The sequence below is a fragment of the Urocitellus parryii genome, chromosome 11, assembly GCF_045843805.1.
Source record: "Urocitellus parryii isolate mUroPar1 chromosome 11, mUroPar1.hap1, whole genome shotgun sequence".
Taxonomy (NCBI): Eukaryota; Metazoa; Chordata; class Mammalia; order Rodentia; family Sciuridae; genus Urocitellus; species Urocitellus parryii.
Window position 1 is genome coordinate 16,456,671 of NC_135541.1, and position 21,775 is coordinate 16,478,445.

Consider the following 21,775-nt stretch of genomic DNA (forward strand, 5'->3'; position numbering starts at 1 on the left):
TGTGCGCGCGCGTGCGTGCGCGCAGGCTGCTGGGAAGCCGCCTCTTCCCTCCCGGTCTTCCAGTTTCCCGGCGTGCTTCGGGCCCGCCAAATGGGAGGGGGAGACGCAAGATGGCGGCAGCCGCGAACTCCGGCTCCAGCCTCCCGCTGTTCGACTGTCCGACCTGGTGAGTGGCGGGGCGGCCGGGGCCGGAGTGTCCTGGCCCCAGCAATACTGGGCAGGAAGGGAGGTTGATTTTCTTTGGCGGCGAACCGAACGGCTCAAAACCCCTGGAATGGTTAAGAGAAAACTGTCTGCTGTGAGGGGCCGGGCGACGTGTGGAGGAACCGGGAACCTGAAGCTCGGGCCCAAGAACTGAGGAAACCTGGGATTGGGGACTCAAAGGAGCTCACTTAAGCAGTCCTTTGGGTGTTGAGCCGCTCGCCTGTGAGGTTTGGGGCCTTGGCCCCGAACTTACCCTTAACTCCTGACTGAGTGCCTGGTGCTCTTGTGGAGCGCTGTACCCGATCCCCCTCCTGTACGTCCGGACCGCGCACGAGCCAGCTTCCCGACCCCAACCCAGCCTCAGAGCCCTATATCCTTCTGTCCTTGCTGCATCCTGTGTGCAGAACTCTAATGTCTTCCATAGACTGGGAGCTTCCTGAGGGCAGGGATGGCGCTGACCAATCCCCTTGTTCTCAGTGGTCCTCATGAAACCTGGTACAAAAAGCATCAGTAATTGTGGAAATGAATGCTTTTCATCCCATGGAAAGTTTTGGAGAATAATGGGATAATTAAGCCTTTGGGTAGGGTACAAGATGAATGAATAATTGCTTTGCCAGGAGACGCTTCCCAGTTAGAGCTTTCTCTCCTGTAGCTCATCACAGTGTATTATTAACGTCTTATCCCTCTGTCTCCTGTTATAGTGAGATCTTCAAGGGCAGAGAATGATGGGTCTTTGTATTCTCAGCTCCTAAACATGAGTCAGGCACATAGTAGGACTTAAGAAAGTATGTTTTGGATTTAACATTCCTTTCCCTGTTTTCTGGTCAAAATGGGCTTTTGTTCAGTGCATTGTTCTTTCAATTATTGCCATAGAGAAGTTGGGGTAGGACTATGAGATGATTATGTTGCATCTTCAGTTTTAGATAGGATACATTTTTCATGTTCAAATGTAGGGCTTCTGGTAAGATTGTTCTTTAAACATCAAATGATTAAATCCAAGAAGCAAGTGAATGTGTGGATATTTTATGGATTCCTTTACACTTTTGTAACATCCAGTTGCTTTCAGTCTACAAATTATGCGTCCATTTTGATCTATGGCTGCATTGATTTCAAATGCAAACATAGTTAAGAAGAGATTCTTTTAGATCACCTACCATTTTATCAGGATCTGTTATGTACCAGGCATTGTGTTAAGTACTTTGACATAAGTATGTCCTCCTTGAATGGTATGGTGAAGTGTAGAACTTTGCATTATCATGTCGTTGTAGAAAGACTTGTTCAAGAGTAACACACCTCCTGTTTTGGTACCTGGTTTTGTGGGCATGATTCTGAATTTCCCTAGTTCCCTAATGATGCATCTCTGATTTGTTCTTAGAGCTCAGAACAATATCTTCTGCTTATTCTATGATGAGACTAAACTTGACCAGCACCAAGCAACAACTAATTATTCTACCTTTGTATATTAGGGTATTAGCAAGTCTTAAGATTCAAACTCTGGGTGACCAGACTACCCCAGGTGTAGTACTTCCGGCCTCTTTGCTGCTTTCTCTTTGAAGTGACTATCCAATGTTAAAATATAGGTTACTTTAGTGCTGCTCGAAATACAGAGCCACTAAAATCTGTTTTAGAGCAATTGAATCTCTTGGGAAATAAGTGTCAAATGTAGAAAGGAGCTGTAACAGTTAAGTAGATGACATTTTGCCTGAACATGAACTAATTATAGGCTGGTAAGAGAGCTGCAATATTGAATGGAACAATAATTGTAAATAACATTAATGAACTCATCCTGAAAATTATTTTTACATCTTTTTTTCAGGGCAGGTAAACCCCCACCTGGTTTACATCTGGATGTAGTCAAAGGAGACAAACTAATTGAGGTATGAAAATATATGTCTCCCTGCCCCCCGCCATTCTAAAGATTTTTGCCAGTGACTCACTATTCCACCCCCTCTCCTGTGCTTTGTTTTCCAGCAATGCTACTCGTTCATCCTGAAATTTTTTCTATTAAAAGCTTATGACGATATAACACATTCAAAGCTCATATCTCCCACAGACACTCAGTTTTTTGTGACTTCTCTCACCTTCCAAATGAAGAGTTTTAATAGGTCATGGGCCTGTAGGCCCCAATCAAACTGGAAGCCTTCTTGGTGAATTCCTTCTCTCTGAGTACATGGAATTGTGTGGAAGGCACAAGGTATGCAATAACCGAAGAAGAAAATGAATGGTATAGATTGAGTTTAACTTTTGAATTGGTTCTATGAGATTCAGGCCCAACACCTTCAAAGAAGTATAGTAAACTAAGCCACTTTTTCAACATAGGATGACAGTAAAATTCATTCAAAACATTTATTGGATGATTACTGTGTGCGTGTCACTGAGTTAGCAGAAGAGACTACAAAAGAGGACAGAACAAAAGTTTTCTGTCCTCTGATTACCCTTTAGAGAGAATCACATAAAAAATTGCATAATTATAATTGAAATAAGTACAATAAAGAAAAAGTTGAGCTGAATTTCAGCTTTATACAAGTCTCTAGAGTGAATACCACATAGATTTTCAAGAAAACACAAGTTAGCTGTTAGATTGTGTAAGTTTTTTTAAAATCCATATTGTGTTATTAACTAAGAAGTGGAGATTAAGCATACTGGTTATTCAGCTATAATTTAGGTTCAAGGCCCTAATACTGAATGCGGTTATTTTTCTTTTTCTTTTTTTTTTTTTTTTTTTTTGTGGTGCTGGGAATTGAACCTAGAGCCTTGTGCGTGCAAGGCAAGTACTCTACCAACTGAGCTAAATCCCCAGCCGTTTTTCTTTCTTCCTTTTTAAAAAATATTTATTTTTTTAGTTGTAGTTGGACACAATACCTTTATTTTATTTATTTATTTTTATGTGGTGCTGAGGATTGAACCCACTTGTGAGGTTCACGTGTGAAGGCAAGTACTCCACTGCTGAGCCATAACCCCAGACCCATGAAGTTTTTCTTCAATGTATAGAATAAAAACATTGTAATTCCATGGTTGATAGCTTGAAAAGCTAATGGTCTTCTGAAGGATGCTCTGCAAATGTATTGTCACTTTCAAAATGTTGTGGCAATAACTGGATACTTTGCAAAATATGAAAGCATCTATGGGTTACAGTGAATTCTCCTATTATTAATTCTTCTAGCTCTCAGCCAGACACATAGATCCCTTTGGTTAAATGTCAAGATTACTCAAGAAAATAATTTAACTAAACTAGCTATAAAACCTCTTTTACTATAGGTGGTTCCACAGATAGAAAATATATCTGTTGCTAAGTAGGATAGCTTGAAGCTTGAAGGTATATAAAAATCTATTTTGTTACAAGAATTTAGTAAATCTTTTTTTCTGCCTGTTTGCAATAGGAACAAAGAAATAATTTATATTTTCAAAACACTGTAATTTATCCACTACCCCTATGATTATTGGTTTCCATTTGCTGATAATGTTCTCTTTCAGTGCTCTTAGGTATACTGAGTTGCCACACAGTTATCAAGTTGCAATCCTTAGACATCTCTGTATTGTTCTTGGTAGGAATAGGCCTAAGAAATGTGTTTTGCAGTGCTGGGAAATAAACCCAGGGCCTCATTCATGCTAGGCAAGTGCTCTACCACTGAGCTACATCCCTAGCCCAGAGGTGTTTATTTTTAAGGATTTAGATTTTCATCAGCACTTGATACTAACCGAGCTGTCTATATCCTAGCCTTGTGTCAAAGGCTTGTGATATGCTGTGGTAGCTGGGTTGAAGAAGTGCAATATTAAAATAAAGCCATGAGTCTTTTAAGCCCAGTGTGTAAAGATACACTCTGAGTTATAACTCAAAGGCACAACTGGATAGTGACGTTGGTCATAGCTGGTCAAGGAGTTATGGACTTAATGAGTATGGAAAAACTAATTTATTATTTCATTCACCTTTTAACATTTTCTTGATTGTAAGAAATACTGTCTTCCACTAAAGTTCCATACATTTGAACATTTCTGCAATTGGGATGCCTCTGGTAGTGAATATATACATTTAATTTAAGGGCCTCTTCTTTTTGCTTCAAACAGATCTCTTAATCTCTGGTATGCCTGTGGCAACCTACAAATATAAAATTTGGACATTGTTATTCCAGAATCCAAGAGTTGGTGGTCTTATATATTCCTTATGACCCACTGTGAACATTGTGGGCATTTTTAAACTTATGAGAACATAATCTGTGTGCATATTGAAATGAATGAAAAATGTATTAAGGTTCAGACTGAATAAATATTACCTAAAAAAAAGATGTTGAAATTTCAGGGCTTTCTTAATTTTTTTTTTTTAAGGATTTATTAGCTTTTATTTCTCTCTCTCTCTCTTTTTTTTTTTTTTTTTTAATAACTTTATTTTATGTGGTGCTGAGGATCGAACCCAGGGACTTGCACATGCGAGGCAAGTGCTCTACCATTGAGCCATAACCCCAGCCCAGGGCTTTCTTAATTCTAAAGCAATATTTTTTAAGAATTTTTTTCACAACTTTTTTGGATCAAACCCAGTGCCTCACACATGCTAGGTAAGCACTCTACCACTGAGCTACAACTCCAGCCCTGCAATGTCTTATTTTTAACCCAAATCTTAAAACTTAGGCCAAAGCGGACACAAGGGTGACTATCTAATTGAATCGTTAAGTCCTGGTGCCCTGTAGTAGTATGGCCCTGGAATGAGTGCTACCAGCAGTAGATGGACACTGTTGGAAATGGATTTCCTAGAGGTGACTCACATATCCAAGCTAGCTTGAACTCATTGAAACTTCAAGCTAAAGCTTGAAATAAACTAGGTAAGTGGTTATTTAAAAAAAAATAATGTGACCCACAGTACTTATTCACTCCTGAAAATATTCCTTGATATATGGTACATCTTTTGATGTTTGGAATGAGGAAAATATTAATATGGTTAAAAGAGTCTAGACACCATGGCTGGGGCTGTAGCTGTAACTAAGTGGCAAAGCACTTGCCTAGCATGTGTGAGATACTGGGTTCAAACCTTAGCATCACATAAAAATAAATAAAGACATGCTGTTCATGTATAACTACAAATAAAAAATTGAAAAAAAAAAAAAAGAACCTAGACACTAAGGTCTCAATTTTTAACCCACCCCACAGATATCTAGCTGCATGAAGTTGAGTATGTTAATTTATGTCTCAGTTTTTTAATCTATAAAAATAGGAAGCATAGTACATACTCACCTTATAAGATGCTGTCCTCACCTAAAATGACAATGTAAAACTTTTATAGCACAGCATGTGACACATAAATGTTCAGCAGTTATTACTGTTATCAGTGCTGAGAGTCTCTTTGCATGAGGTACAGTGACACTAAAGGCATAGGGGAGAACAGTAACTCACTGACTTCAAGAAATTAGCTAGGAATAAATATAACTTCTTGATTCCTAGTCTGGTACTAACTTGACTATACGTCTCAGCTTTGTGCTATCTTTTCTCAAGAGATTACAGTTATGTGAAATGTAAACTAGAGCTTTACTTTGTTTTTAGAAGAAAAAGGTGCCAGGCATATGTCTGTAAGCCCAGAGACTTGGGATACTGAGGCAGGAGGATCTCAAGTTTGAGGTCATTCTCAGCAATTTAGCAAGACAGTGTCTCAATTAAAAAAAGGCTGGAGGGGCTGGGGATGTGGCTTAAGCGGTAGCGCGCTCACCTGGCATGCGTGCGGTCCGGGTTCGATCCTCAGCACCACATCCAAACAAAGATGCTGTGTCCGCCAAAAACTAAAAAATAAATATAAAAAAAAAAAAGGCTGGAGATGTAGCTCAGTGGTAGAGTATCCCTGAGTTATTCAATAACCCAGTACCAAAAATAAATAAAATACAGCATATATGAATGAGGGATGTTCTTCAGTGGTCAGACTAGATTACTAGACCACTAGCAATGTTCTGGACTGCTAGAATTGGTAAAAGTGCTGGTAAAAATTCACCCTGGAACCCTTCCTCTGTTATAATTTGGTTTACACCAATCTGTGACAAAGAATTTATTGATCAGGATTAAAAGAAATATAAAAACGGAAGTGGGGTGAGTTTTTTATAAAGTTAAATTCAGCTCAAAAAGAATAATCCTTCATCCTTGCCCTTGCTTCTCACCTTCTGATAAAGTGACCCTTCTTGTATAAAATGATGATGATACTGGGCCATGACAGTTAAATGCTGTGGAGGTGTAGCTTAGTGGTAGAATACTTGCCTAGCATTCCCAAGCCCCTGGTTTCAGTCCCCAGCACTCCTTCCACCACACACACACACACACGCACCCACCCTTATTTGACAAAATAAAAAGTAAACATGTCAGCATTTTCCTCAGTTTTTCTTTCTTTTTGTACTGGGAATCAAACCCATTGCCCCACAGTTTTTTAATAATAGCTTGCTGGTCCATGAAATTCTGTTTTCTGCTGTTATATTATAGCAGCTGAAACATTGTAGAGTTCTTCTCAGAATTGCTCCAGACCCATGGCACATTGTTTAGGATATTAGTATTACAAATCGATCATACCTGGGTTTAAGTCCCACCTTTGCTGCATACTTACCCAACCACATTAGATGACTTCATCTCTGACTCTGTTCTCTCATCATTCATAATAAAGGTGATAGTTGCAGGCTGGGGATATAGCTCCGTTGGTAGAGTTCTTTCCTTGCATGCACAAGGCCCTGGATTCAATTCCCCGCACCACAAAAAAAAAAAAAAAAAAAAAAAAAGTGATAGTTGCTTCACAGAGTTGAGGATTAGATGAGATATTATTTAAAATGCCTAGCAGTAATAGTCCTTCAGTAAATATTAATTCTCATACTGTCTTCCCCCAAACTTGGAATGTCTTTGCTACTTAAGGAAGTTCACATTTAGACATAGTAAATACTCATTAGAATTGACTCTATATAATACTTTTTTGTGGCCAGAGTAAAATGAGACGGTAAGTTGGATTTGGGCATTCATACAGTGATGTCTAATGTAATTCCAGTATCTAAAGAAAGTTCCAGAAATTCTTTGGTGATATGGCTGCATGATTAAAATATACCCCATTCCTTTTCCATTCAAGTGATGATTTTCATTTGAATGTATACTTTCTGAAGAGCAATCTGGTTTTGGGGGGGATGTACCAGGGATTGAACTCAGGGACATTCAACCACTGAGCCACATTCCCCAGCCCAATTTTGTATTTTATTAGAGACAGAATTAGACTTGAGTTGCTCAGCGCCTCTGAACTCGTGATGTGATCCTCTTGCCTCAGCCTCTCAAGCCTCTGGGATTATAAGCGTGTGCTACTGCATCCAGTTGAAGAGCAGTCTTATTACTTCATGGACATATTTTGCACTTCTTATTTCCTATTTGAACTAAATTTAATAACCAAGAAAATTTCCAGTAGGCAGAAGAATTTTTTATCTCTTGGAGACAGACTTATTGCCTCTAGGAGAATTAGGAAAAGCTATTTTCATCCCAACACTAGACAATTAAACACTGCATTTGGGTAGGTTAATTAACATTCCTCCATTCAAAAATGTCTTAGTAAATTATTCTTTATGTTAAGGAATAATGGGCATACCAAGGTGCAGCAGTGTATGGGTGAAGCATTCTTGGTCACCTACACCCTCTGGCTTGGAAAAAATGGTCAATGACATGCTTATGGAATGGACAGAGACATATTTTCCCGTTCAGTAACCCCCTGACCTCATTCTCCCAACAGTTTCGCCACAAAAGAGTTTCTGCTGATTTTGGATAAATCTAGTGCCCTAGGAAAAAAATCATTCAAGATATTGATGACACATTTTTGTAATAGTAGTAAGTCTTCCAGGAGCCAGTAGGTGAAATAATGTATCAAAATACTTTTTCTCTTGCCCAGAGGCGAAGATACTGGATATTGATCATTTAGGAACTAATATAATGAACGTGAAGGATCATCCCCATTCAGTACCTTATGTGACTAATTAGACCTTGATGATCGCTTAGGAGCACAGTGTGGGAAAGACTGGGGGATCTCTCATTGGGTGGGGGTGAGGAATGAACTGATTTTATTGTGCTCTGGAGTTTAAAAAAAAAAAAAAAGCAGGGCACTGTGGCATAAGTCTGTTAGCTTGGGATGCTGAGTCAGGATTGCAGGTTCAAGGCCAACCATCAATTTAGCAAGGCCCTAAGCAACTTAGTGAGACCCTGTCTCAAAGTAAAAAATAAAAAGGGCTAGAAATGTGGCTCAGTGGTAATTGCTCCCGAGTTAAATCCCCAGTACCAAAAAAATAAACAAGCAGTGGGATTTTTTTTTTCTCCTTAGCAAGAAATTGTATCAACTCAAAATCCTTACTTACTTGATTTGGAGTTTTTGGTAAACCTTGTTGTAACAAGATTAAGTAATATTTAATTTAATATTTATTTAGAAACTCATTATTGATGAGAAGAAGTATTACTTATTTGGGAGAAACCCTGATTTGTGTGACTTTACCATTGACCATCAATCTTGCTCTCGGGTCCATGCTGCATTGGTCTACCACAAGCATCTGAAGAGAGTTTTCCTGATAGATCTCAACAGTAGTGAGTATCTCTCCCACTTTACATATTCCCTGTGGGTAGTGTAAAAATGCTTTTGGGGGTTTTTAGTTAGGAAAACATGTTTTATTGTTCATCGAGGAAAAGTTTGTTTGTTTTTTAAATCCTTCTCTATTTCAGTGGTTCTGTTTTCCTGAAGTAATGACTAGGGAGAGAAGAGGACTTTTATAGAATTGTCCTAAGGAAGTCACAATGTATACATAGCAAACAAAAATGGCACCAAGGAATTAGGGAGTATTGATATTTGAGTATTATAAGTCCATGATAAATTGAAATTCAATTTAAGCAGAAACCATGATTAACTGCATTAATGTAGGAAAGCAACAATATATAAGACATTTAAAAAATACAGTGACTCAGGGGCTGGGGTAATGGCTCAGTGGTAGAGCGCTTGCCTAGCATGTGCGAGGCCCTGGGTTCAATCCTTGACACCACATAAAAATTTTTAAAAAAGGTATTTTTAAAAGAAGGCTTTAAAAAAAAGAAAGAAGGCTTTAAAAAAAAAAATGCAGTGGCTCAGGAGGCTCACAAGTTTGAGGCCAGCCTCAAGAACTTAGTGAGACCCTGTCTCAGAAACTTTTAAAAGGGCTGCAGATGTTGCTCGATAGTAGAGCACCCCTGGGTTCAATCTCCAGTACCACCAACAAACAAATAAAAAAACTTGAGCAAATTTAGTTATTTATATTAGGTTCTTTATCCCAAGTACATTTTGGGTTTGTTAGTTTGTTTTTTTCTCCCAGTTCTGGGGATTGAACCCAGGGGTACTCTACCACTGATATACATCTCCAGATTTATTTATTTATTCATGCATTCATTTATTTTTTTTTTTAAGAGAGAGTGAGAGAGGAGAGAGAGAGAGAAAGAGAGAATTTTTTTAATATTTATTTTCTTGTTCTCGGCGGACACAACATCTTTGTTGGTATGTGGTGCTGAGGATCGAACCCGGGCCACACGCATGCGAGGCGAGCGCGCTACCGCTTGAGCCACATCCCCAGCCCACATGCATTCATTTATTCATCCATTCTTACAATATTGAGACAGGGTCTACTAAGTTGCTCAGGCTGAACTCAAAACTTTGATCCTTCTGTTTCTACTTCTTGAGTACCTTGGGCATGTACCACCACAACCAGCTACTTTTTGCTTTAACTGTGATTACATCAGTTTTAATTTCAATTAGTAGGACTTTAAACCTTTACTAAGATAAGCCACAGAAGTACAAATAAGGCTTCACTGTGTGGGACCCTGAAGTTTGTTCATTTTTCCTGTATATGAATATGATGTGAAGTGTAAATGGTCCTGCTGCTTCCTGTAAGGCTCATCATTGTGTTTGACTCCTCTTCCCCAACTCCTAAACCACATAGACACATATCTTATGCAAGGTACTTGGTCACCTTGTCTCACAAGAACATTTCTCTGCATTTCATCACATGCAGAATGGTGACATGGAAAATTATTTAGAATCTCTAGTAGGATTTTGGCTTGCCTTGGCATTGACAGTGCACCTATTTTGGCCAGGCCCCTTTTGGGTCTTATGGGAAATTGCAAGGCCAGCAATTTTTGTGTTCCTTATACTTGAAGCTGGAGAGGATATAGACCACAGCAATGCAAGTTTGAGGCCAGCCTCAACAACTTAGTGACACCCCATCTCAGAAAAATAAATCTATTGAGATTGAAGGCTTAGTGAAGAAGTTTTCCTTCTCAATATAAGACATATCAGAGGATGCAGTAGATCCACTACCATTTTCACTTTAAAAGACTTGTTCTCTGACCATAATCTTGAATGTGGGCATTATTATTATTTTTTTTTTAATAAACGAAAAAAGCAAAACTGATGTTCTGGGAGAAGCTGATTTGATACGAGTCAAAGATGATGCTCTCCCTTCTAAACTTAGGCGTTTTTTGGTTTCTCCTTACATTTCTGATTTGGTTATTCCCAGCACATGGCACTTTCTTAGGTCACATTCGGTTGGAACCTCACAAGCCACAACAAATACCCATCGATTCCACAGTCTCATTTGGCGCTTCCACAAGGGCATACACTCTGCGCGAGAAGCCTCAGACGTTGCCATCAGCTGTGAAAGGAGATGAAAAGATGAGTGGAGAGGATGATGAACTCAAGGGCCTATTGGGGCTTCCAGAGGAAGAAACTGAGCTTGATGTAATTCCATATTTATGTCATTGTTTTGTCTTTTGGGACACTGGTTTTTGCAGTATATAGCTGTTCTGTGTAGCTTTTAATGCCAGTGGCTTAGCAGCAGGAGTTTCTCTTGAGCCAAATAATGAGTTTTGGCAATGTTCTGTGATTCTCCTGCCACTAGACCTCCTCTTAGGGGTCTTGTGCTCCTTCACTGGCTATTGAAGCCAAGACTGCGAATTATATTTTTCTGTCTCTGGGACTGCTTAGAGCTATGTTATTCAATGCAGTAGTTACTTAACCACATTTCAAATAATCAGAAGTCACATATAACTAGTGGATACCATAATTGGATAGTGCAAATAGAGTCAACCCTTCACATCAGCAGGTTCTGCATTTTTTGATTCAACCAACAGCAGATAAGTTGTTCACTGAGGGAAATTGCTTCTATATAGAACATGTACAGACTTTTCTTTTCATTATTTCCTAAAAAATACAGTATAATAACTTTAGAGAGCATTTACGTTGTATTAGATATTATTCGTGATACAGAATGATTTGAAATACATAGGAAGATGTGCATAGGTTATATGAATTTTTTTTTTTTTTTTTTTGAGGGACCAGAGTGTCTGTAGATTTTGATATCCATGGGGAAGGGAGTCCTGGAACCAGTCTTCTTCAGATACCTAAAGATAATTCTTTCCATCACTGCAAAAAGGTTGACAGCATTAACTTAGCAGGACTGACACTTTATTTATGTAGATTTTTTTGGTAGTATCTGAACAGCCCAGGAGTCTTCTAACTAGAATTAGACTGCTTTTGTTCTTATGGGCCTGGATGCCCTGAAGGCCAGGAATTTTTACAAAATTTAAAATGCTGGAAGTTTTTTGTCATTGTTTTGACACTAGGATTGAACCCAGAGCCTTGTACATGCTAAGCATGCACTATACCACTGAGCTATATTCCCAGCCCAAGTTTTCCTTTTCTAGAGGCTGACACTAGTAGCCTTCACGTGTGTCACTGCACTGATGTAACTTGTCTGTTCAGTTAGACCAAATGAAAGCATGTCCTTAACTACCCACATGCATTTACTCTTCCTGTACACCAAGGAAGTTTCCTAGTCTTTAGGAAGAAAAATACAATAGAAATCTTATAATTTAGAAGTCATTGTAAGGCTATTGCAGTGGCTATGCTTGCTCTTTTTCCCTACAGGCTGCTTTCCTCTGTTTTTTTTTGTTCTTGTTCTTATTTTGTATCTTACAATACCAGGGGATTGAACCCAGAGCCTCACATAATCTAGAAAGATCGTCTACCACTTACCTACATCCCCAGCCTGTTTGCCTATATTTTAGTTCAGTATTTTAGGTCTTCTCTAGGTCTTCATTCTAATATATCAAACTGCATTGCAGATTGGAATAAGTCCAGTGGACTGAGAAGGAGGCAGGCAACAGTGCTAAGGCCAGGTTAATCATCAAGATTAGTGGATGGATGCTTATGAATATAACTGGGGCCAGACGTAAGAAGGAGGGTGACAAAATATTAATGCCAAAAATTAAGTGCACTGATAATGTCCTTAAGAATTTTGAAGGCGAGAGCTATTGAAAAGAACAGTCAGTTGTCCTTTTTATCTGTTTAGTTACTTTAAAACAGTTCTTGGAGTCCTCCCAGACACATTTTAATTCTCATCATGAAAATATGATAGCCTTTCTTTTAAAGAAAAAGAAAAAAAAAAACCTCAACTGAAGGGTATTTGTATTTGTACAGATGATGACCTATTCTCAGTGTTCTTTATGTCCTTTTTTGCATAGTATTCCCACACTAGTCAATGTGGATGTTCCACTTTCTTTCAAATGAGACTTGTTAGTATTAGCAGTCTTAGGATAGTATGAATCTTCCCTAAATGCAGAAGAGAGTCTTGGAGATCTGATTAAGCCCCTACTGCCTTTCTGCCCTTTATTATTGTTTTTCCATCAAAGTCCCTATACTGACTCTTGTCTTTTCTGGGTGAATCCTGGCCTAGAATCTGACAGAGTTCAACACTGCCCACAACAAACGGATTTCTACCCTCACCATTGAGGAAGGAAATCTGGACATTCAGAGACCAAAGAGGAAGAGGAAGAACTCACGGGTGACTTTCAGCGAAGATGATGAAATCATCAACCCAGGTGAGATCTTTTCCTGGTTTCTTCTGTTGAAATGTTATGATCTCAGAGAGTAGTGTGTACAACTGACAGGTCAATTGGAATGTTTCTCAACAAAGATTAGGATTAGAGGCAACATAGGTGGAGTACCCTAAACATCCAAGAATTATCCAGGTACAGTGACAAAGAATTAAAAGGGGGTGGGGTTGTGGCTCAGTGGTAGAGCGCTGGCCTAGCATGTGTGAGACCCAGGTTTGGTCCTCAGCACCACATAAAAATAAAAAAAAAACAAAATAAAGATACTGTGCCCATGTATAACTAAAAAAAAAAAAATTAAAAAGAAAAAGAAGGGCTGGGGATGTGGCTCAAGCGGTAGCGCGCTCGCCTGGCATGCGTGCGGCCCGGGTTCGAACCTCAGCACCACATACAAAGATGTGTCCGCCTAAAAAGTAAATATTAAAATTGTCTCTCTCTCTCTAAAAATAAAATAAATAAATAAAGACTGAGACCCTTAAAAACAAACAAACAAACAAACAAAAAAAGATTAAAAGGGTCTTGGGGGCTGGGGATATGGCTCAAGCGGTAACGCGCTCGCCTGGCATGCGTGTGGCCTGGGCTCGATCCTCAGCACCACATACAAACAAAGATGTTGTGTCCGCCAAAAACTTTAAAAAATAATTAAATAAATATTAAAATTCTCTCTCAAAAAAAAAGTCTTCCATTGACCATTTAAAAAAAAAAGGTCTTGGATATTAAATAATAAGGCTATAATTATTCTTTGCTGACCCAGCATTTCCGTATCATAGTGGAAGTTTAACTAAAATATGGGTATTTATCTTTACCTTACAATAAAATGTTATTGTCTTTATGACGTTCTGAGTAGGATTGGTAGCTCCAAGGTTGGAATACCTTCTGCCATCATTAATCACATTGAAGTCTTGCTTAGCGTCTCTAAGGAAGTCACTTACAGGTAATTGAACAGGGTTCAAGCTTCAGTTTGTAGGGATGGCCACAATAAAATTGCTAATTTATTATATCATTCAGGTGCTCTGGTAGATGGCTGACATGGGGGTAGGAGTATATATAGTTAATATAATGGTGATAGGCCTGGGTTTTTTGTTTTCTTTTTTAAAACCTTATTTGGAATAAAATTAATGGATACAAATGAAAAATACAGCCTAACAAGTTGCTTTTACTTCCCAGATTGAAATGCTATGAGAATAACTTTTAGGTTCTGCAATTAAGTTTTAAGTTATTCAGATGGATACCTGTTCCACTGATGGCCCAAGGAGTTGGGGCAGGGAGATCTAGGGATTTTAGTTAATTTAAATGCAGTCTGAGTCATCAGGAGATATAGAAACAAATTAAGTGCGATTCAAGATTGCATTAACAATAGACTGGTGGGGACAGTAACCCTACTAGTCTGTGTTCTGAATAGAACTACCCCCAAAATGTATAGTCCTGAGGGAGGAAGGCTTTTGGAGTGAGTTACCCTGGGTGCCAAGAATTTAAGGGGAGAAGGGGGGAGCATGGAATGGTCAGAAAGGAATGGGACAAATTCAGAACTAGTGGGTACCAAGTATTTGGTGCAGCATAAGGAAAAGGGGAAACCAGCAAATTCTCGGCTTATATTTAGAAGAATTAAAGATTCACATGAAAGAGATCAGGGTATATATAAATGTACCAAAGGGAATTTCTCCTTTATTATATGTAGAAAGTACCAATCAATCAAAAATAAATAAAGGGCTGGAGTTGTAACTCATGATAGAGTGTTTACCTAGTTAGTCATTTGAGGCACTAGCTTTGATCCTCAGCACCACATAAAAATAAATAAATAAAATAAAGGTATTATATCTGTCTACAACCTAAAAAAAAGTTTTTTTAAATAAAGAAGTGAAAGGAATATCTGTTAAGTAGAGGAGGGAATAAAAAGGGAGGGGGAGTGGGGATTGAATTCAAATTCCTTGTTTGTATAATTTTGTCAGAAGGAACCCAACTACTGTATATAATTATAATGCTCTAATTTTTAAAAAATGTGGGTTCATTAGGAAAAAAAGATGAGGGCACTCTTTCTAGTGACTACAAATTCACTTTCTGATGGTGTATGGAGTAGATTCCTTCTCAAAGGAGTAAGTGTGCAAGAGAAGTTTCAGACAGACTAGACCAATCTGAAAAGCCAATTTCGGGCCCCAGACCTATTGAATAAGAGTTTCCATGGGCTAGACCTAGATTCTTTTTTTCTATGCTAAGGATTGAACCCAAGACCTTGCATATGCTAGGCAAGTACTCTACCACTGAGCTATGCTTCTAACCCCCTAGAATTTTGTTTTTAAGCTAACCTCTGGCTAGGCACTGTGGCTTATCCCTTTAATCCCAGAATTTTGGGAGGCTGAGGCAGGAGGATCCTAAGTTCAAGGCCAGCTTCCGAAACTTAGCAAGATCCTGTCTCAAAAAAGGGATGGGGATGTAGCTCAGTGGTAAAGCACCTTGGGTTCTTTCCCCAACACCAAAACCAAAAAAAAAAAAAAAGAAAAAACCACTTTGTATTTATACTAAATAAACAGCCAGCAGTTTGAAAAATATTTAGATCATCTCCAAAGTCTCTTGGTAGTCATGGCATGAGCTGCTGTTTTCTCCTTGAAAATTAGCACCCTGGAGCTTTATTAATATAATGTGGTTAAGAGCAGAGCTTTGAAATCAGGGGACCTGAGTCTGGAATCCACCTTTCCACTTAGTAACGTGTAACCTGCCAAGTGATTTAACAGGCTACTGACCTCACAGGATTATCAGGAAGATTAAATTAGTATATTGAAAAATATTTGGGGCTGGGGTTGTGGCTCAGTGGTAGAGCACTTGCCTAGCATGTGGGAAGCATTGAGTTCGATCCTCAGTAACACATAAAAATAAAATCAAGGTACTGTGTCCACGTACAACTAAAAAATACTTAAGGATACTTGGTATAAAATTCTCAATAAATGCTAACTGGTATCACCAACATCATCTGTCTTTCACCCATGCCACCTTTACTATGCCAGAGGTAAAGTTAGCAAGGAGTTTTGTGTGTAGGTCTTCAGAAGCACAGATATACTGGAACAGTGTATCCTTTCTAGAACTAGAATGGCTGGAAAAAAAGGAGCAGAGGGTAAAACCCTGAGCACCTTTGGCCAGAACTCCACTAATTGCTTTTTTATTTATTTTTTAATCCTTGAGGTAGGAGCTCTCTGAGTTGCCAAGGCTGGCCTTGCACTTACAATATCCCTTCCTCAGCCTCCAGGGTAACTGGGATTCCAGTTGTGTACCACTGCATCTGGCTTCCTGTTGCTCTTGTTTTTCATTTAGCCCTCCTTGCTTAAAAGGTGATTGGAATAGCACTCCTATAGCAATAAGAGAAAAGTTAGAGCACCTTTGGAAGGACTTTCTCTTTCCTAATGACCCTAGATCTTTTCCTTTCTTTTCTTTGAAGTAGAAGCCATTCATTGAACAAAGATTGGTTGTGAATGTGATACCAGGTTCTATTCTTAGAGGCATTCTAATATGTGAAAAACTACACTTAAATAAATCAGAAGCAAATTATTCAAATTAAATTCAGAATTCTGTTTTTTTCCATTGGGATTCATAGGAATGTTTTTTCAATAGCAGACAACTTCGGTGCATTTAAAATAGACATATATGGGAATAGGGAAGATGGTAAAATGAATCAAACATAACCTTTCTAAGTGATATTGGGCGGCTTCCCATCTCACACCTGAAGAGGACTTTTTTTTTTTAAAGAGAGAATTTTAATATTTATTTTTTAGTTTTCGGCGGACACAACATCTTTGTTTGTATGTGGTGCTGAGGCTCGAACCCCAGCCGCACACATGCCAGGCGAGCGTGCTACCGCTTGAGCCACATCCCCAGCCATAAAAATAAATTTTTAAAAAATGTACAGCTGGGCATGGTAGCGCATGCCTGTGAGGCTGAGGCAGGAAAATCATGAGTTCAAATCAAGCCTCAGCAACTTATCAAGGCCCTAACCAACTTAGTGAAATCCTGTCTCAAAATAAAATACAAAAAGGACTGGTCCCGGTAGTGTACACCTATAATCCAAGCAGCTTGGTAGGCTGAGACAGGAGGATTGTGAATTTAAACCAACTTCAGCAACAGTGAGGCATCAAGCAACTCAGTAAGACCCTGTCTCTAAATTAGAAATACAAAATGGGGCTGGGAATGTGGCTCAGTTTTAAAGCACCCTGATTTTAATCCCTAGTACTGAAAAGAAAAGAAAAATGAGATGTGCAACATCTGTTAGGGAAAGAATTCCTTCTCTGCCACAATAATAAGCTAAAAGGGGTTTGGAATAGTTTTCAGTAGTAGTGATAGGTCTGTGCCTGCTCTTTTCCACATGCTCAGTCTTTTTTTATGTGGTGCTGAGGATCAAACCCAGGGCCTCGCACGTGCTAGGCGAGCGCTCTACCACTGAGCCACAATCCCAGCCCTGTTTTGCACTTCTTTCGAAGCATCTCTGTTGTGTTGTAACCTCTCTGGTTCTGTTATTGTGCACTCCTCAATCTTGCGCTTTATTTCCATACCTGGTGATCAGTACATGAGACTTGAGAGAGTAAGTGACTGAAGAGCAACAACCTGAGTCTAGTGCCTTCTCCTTGCAGAGTGAATAAATCCAGAAGGTTTGTAGGGCACAGTGATATGTGTATAAGCAATTCAAAGGGAGCCATTCTCCCATCTTATCTGGACAGGAGGCTTCAGATACATACATGTATATTGATATGCATACATGTGTACTGATTTTATAAAGTTCAAGTTATTCAAGTCAAAAATCCAGGGTAAATTTTTGAAGCTCTGAGTCTGGGTCCTAAATCTCTTCACTAATGAGCAGGTATTGGCAAGATCTGTCGTATGTGACCTCTTATCATTGTTTTAACACTAATGTGAGATTGATAATATCTATTCTTTTTCTCCCCTTAAAAGAGGGAAATGCATGGAATGGGAAAGATCTTGGGGAAGGCAATGCAGCATTGTGGTGTAGAGCATAGATGTGTTTCTGGTTGCCTGGACTGAAATCCCAGCTTCTCTCCTCCTGTGGGGAAACTGGGCCAGTCCCTTTACTCCTCTCAGCCTCAATCTGTTTTCTCATCTACCTAATGCTGATTGAGGTAGTGTCTACCTCATGGGTTGTGGGAGGATTTATCACAGTGTCCAGTGCACAGTGAACACTTCCAGTGTTGGCTGAATTTGACCGTTTATTTGAATTGTGGTTTAGTGTGCAGTCAGCCCTGCACCTTTATTCCTTCCAGCAGAGTACCAACCCAACCCTGCCCTCATCTTTTTTTGCAGAGGATGTGGATCCCTCAGTTGGTCGCTTCCGGAACATGGTGCAAACTGCAGTAGTCCCAGTAAAGGTAGGAAGCACATTTTAACAGTGTTTGAAATCACATGTGATCTGGAGTCAAAAACCCATTCTAGAGGGTGGAAGTGTAGCTAGCATGTGTGTTTTGCAGGTATGAGGCCCTGGGTTTGAACCCCAATACTATATGCATTATTTTTTGTTTGTTTTTTCCCCCTCTATACTGGGGATTGAACCCAGGGCCTTATACATGCAAGTGCTCTACCATTGAGAGCCTCTAATCCCTAACCTAGTGAGTAACTTTAAAACACATTCTGTGTTCCTCTCATATTTTTCATTCTGTGGAAGTACTTTGTGTGGGGGTGGGGGTGCTGGAGATTGAATCCAGGGCCTCGTGCATGTAAGGCAAGCATTCTACCAATTGAGCTATATCTCCAACCCTATGGAAGTACTTTTACTCCTGTTTATGTATAGGGAATCCTGGAACACCACAGAAGGGATACAGGTGACCAGCCAGTTTGATGTGAAACATATAAATGATGTGCTAATGTGAATCTATAAATTTAACTTTTAGAAGGGTGCAGAGAGACCCATCTTCCTGTGGTCATTCCCTTCTGACTCAAAGTGAGCTTTTATGTGAGGGAAAAACATTATTGCAGTACTGCATGGCACCTGTGTTTTTTGCCATGCCATTATTTTGTGCACAGGAATGGCACAGATAGGAAAGTTAGTTCAGTCTGGAATAGGTTTAAAGATTAGATATTTTGAAGAACTAAGAAGTGAAGGTTATGATGGCACATACCTATAATTCCAGCCACTCAGGAGGCTGAATCAGGAGGATTACAAATTTAAGGCCAACCTTAGCAACTTAGACCCTGTCTCAGAATAAATAAAAAAAGAACTGGGCTCGGGCTGGGGCTTGGGCTCGGGCTTAGTGGTGGAGCGTTCACCTAGCATGTGTGAGGCCCTGGGTTCGATCCTCACCACCATCTAAAAATAAACAAATAAAATAAAGGTATTGTGTCCAACTAAAAATTAAATATTAAAAAAAACAAAAAACTAAGCTCACATGCACAAGGCCCTGAGTTCAATCCCCAGCACCAAAACAAACAACAATAACAAAAAAAAAAAAAAAAAAAAAAAAACCTGGGGATGTGGTTCTGTGGTAGGGAACCTCTGGGTTCCCAGTACCAAAAAAAAATCCTTCATGTACTTCTTCTTTTACCTCAACAGTATGGGCATTGAACCCGGGGGTGCTTAACCCCAGAGCTACATCCTCAGCCCTTTGTAATCTTACTTTTTTGTTTGTTTGGGGGCAGAGGTTAATACTGGGGATTGAATCCAAGGGCGCTTAACCACTGAGCCACATTCCCAGCACTTTTTATTTTTTATTTTGATACAGTTTCTCATTAGGTTGCTGAGGTTCTCTCTAGGTTGCTGAGGCTGCCCTCATGTCCTCCTGCCTCTGCCTCCCAAGTTGCTGGGATTGTAGAATGAGTCACTACTCCCAGCTTTTATCTTATTTTTGACACAGGATCTCAGTAAGTTTCCTAGGCTGGCCTTGAACTTCCCAAACCTCCTGCCTCAGCCTCCTGAGGTAGCTGGGATTATAGGTGTATACCACTGTGTACACCTATAATCCCAGCTACCTCAGGAGGGACAAGGTGCCCAGCACCTTCTTGTCCCTTTATAACCATTCCCCTCCTACTCAACCCCAGGCCACCAGTAGACTACTTTCTCCACTGCAGATTTGTTTTGCTTTCAGATTAATGTTTTAAAAATGGCAATCAGTCTGGTGCACACCCGTAATCTTAGTGGCTTGGGAGGCTGAGGCAGGAGAATTGCCAGTTTAAAGCCAGCCTCGGCAAACTTATTGAGACTCTGACTCTAAATAAATAAATAAATACCATAGATAGATAGATAGATAGATAGATAGATAGATAGATAGATAGATAGGGATGTGGCTTGGTTGCCTAAGAGGGAATAGATTGGCTTGGTCAGAGGTCAGAACTCCTGTGCTGATTAGTAATAGAATTATGCCTATAAATAGTCACTGCAATCCTGCCTGTGAACATAGTAAGACCCTGTCTCTTATTAAAAAGTAAACTGAATAAAGAATTAGGCACCCAAGATGGAAATGCTAACTTTGTATTACCCCCTTCCAAAGAAAATAGTTGAATTATCACCTCCACATCCTAGTGGGGTGTTTTTACATTAATAAGTGAGGAAGAGTTAACTCTAAAATAGAGAGTAGTCATTTAAATTGAATAAGTTTTACTTCCTGTAAAACTCATAACACTATTCTCATTTTTCTGATTACATAGAATAGTGAAAACTTTACTGTAGGGCAACATTGGGAGCCATTGTATTAGATGACAGCTGTGAGGTCTCTTCGAACTGTAAGATTTCAGGACCATGGAGTAGGTTGTCTGGGAAATAAAACAGGCTGGAAGTTAGGAACTTTTCCCAAAGGCTGGAATGGAAGAAAAAGTTACAATCTGTTTCACCTCTTGTCTCCACTCTGTTCTTTCCCTCTCTTCATGGCAAACCACAGAAGAAGCGGGTGGAGGGCCCTGGCTCCCTGGGCCTGGAAGAATCAGGGAGCAGGCGCATGCAGAACTTTGCCTTCAGTGGAGGACTCTACGGGGGCCTTCCCCCCACACACAGTGAAGCAGGCTCCCAGCCGCATGGCATTCATGGGACAGCACTCATCGGTGGCTTGCCCATGCCATACCCAAACCTCGCCCCTGATGTAGACTTGACTCCTGTCGTACCATCAGCAGTGAACATGAACCCCACACCAAATCCTGCAGTCTATAACCCTGAAGCTGTTAATGAACCCAAGAAGAAGAAATATGCAAAAGAGGCTTGGCCGGGCAAGAAGCCCACACCTTCCTTACTGATTTGATATTTTTGGTCATGGAGAAGGGTGGGATTGGGTGGGAATGGGGTGGAAGGGTGATGGGGCACTAATGAACTAGGGAGAAAAACGTTCCATGTGTGCAGTATCGTCTTTCAGAATGTCTCCTGGGGTCCTAACCATGTAATATTAAGACTGGGGGTGGGGCTCAAATATACCATAAAGACCTGTATTCAGAACACTTTCTATGTAGAGAAAGGTTTCATAGGTCCTTTAAGTAGACTGCCCTGGCTCTTTCCCAGGCCTTTTATTGCCTCTTTCTTCCTTCTCCTTTCTAGGATCATTTTTATGTGAGGTCACATAACCTAGGGTGAATCCAGAGCTGTGGAGGTAGCAGTAGCCTCACCAGTCTCAGGATCCCCACAGCCTCATTTATATTTACTGTCTTTGCAAGTCCCAGGTAGCAAAAGGGTTGCCATGGATCCCAGGACGATCAAAAAGGTTTAGCATTCTTCGGT

At 39.8% G+C, this 21,775-nt stretch overlaps 1 protein-coding gene and 1 non-coding gene across 3 annotated transcripts; both read left to right on the plus strand.

The window, feature by feature from the left end:
* The first annotated feature begins 87 nt into the window (after positions 1–87).
* On the plus strand, positions 88–21,318 carry Ppp1r8 (protein phosphatase 1 regulatory subunit 8). 2 transcript variants are annotated; one of them, XM_026391649.2, is made up of 7 exons: positions 88–166; positions 2,021–2,081; positions 8,610–8,763; positions 10,716–10,936; positions 12,933–13,077; positions 18,388–18,452; positions 20,952–21,318. In XM_026391649.2, the coding sequence occupies exons 1-7, from the start codon at positions 111–113 to the stop codon at positions 21,303–21,305; spliced, it is 1,056 nt and encodes a 351-aa protein (XP_026247434.1). In that variant the 5' UTR covers positions 88–110; the 3' UTR covers positions 21,306–21,318. The 2 variants fall into 2 exon arrangements, with proteins under 2 accessions (XP_026247434.1, XP_026247435.1); XM_026391650.2 differs by lacking the exon at positions 88–166 and adding an exon at positions 2,176–2,398 and having other exon boundaries at positions 2,020–2,081.
* On the plus strand, positions 3,887–4,051 carry LOC113184898 (small Cajal body-specific RNA 1). Its single transcript, XR_003301070.1, has one exon.
* Positions 21,319–21,775: the final 457 nt, after the last annotated feature.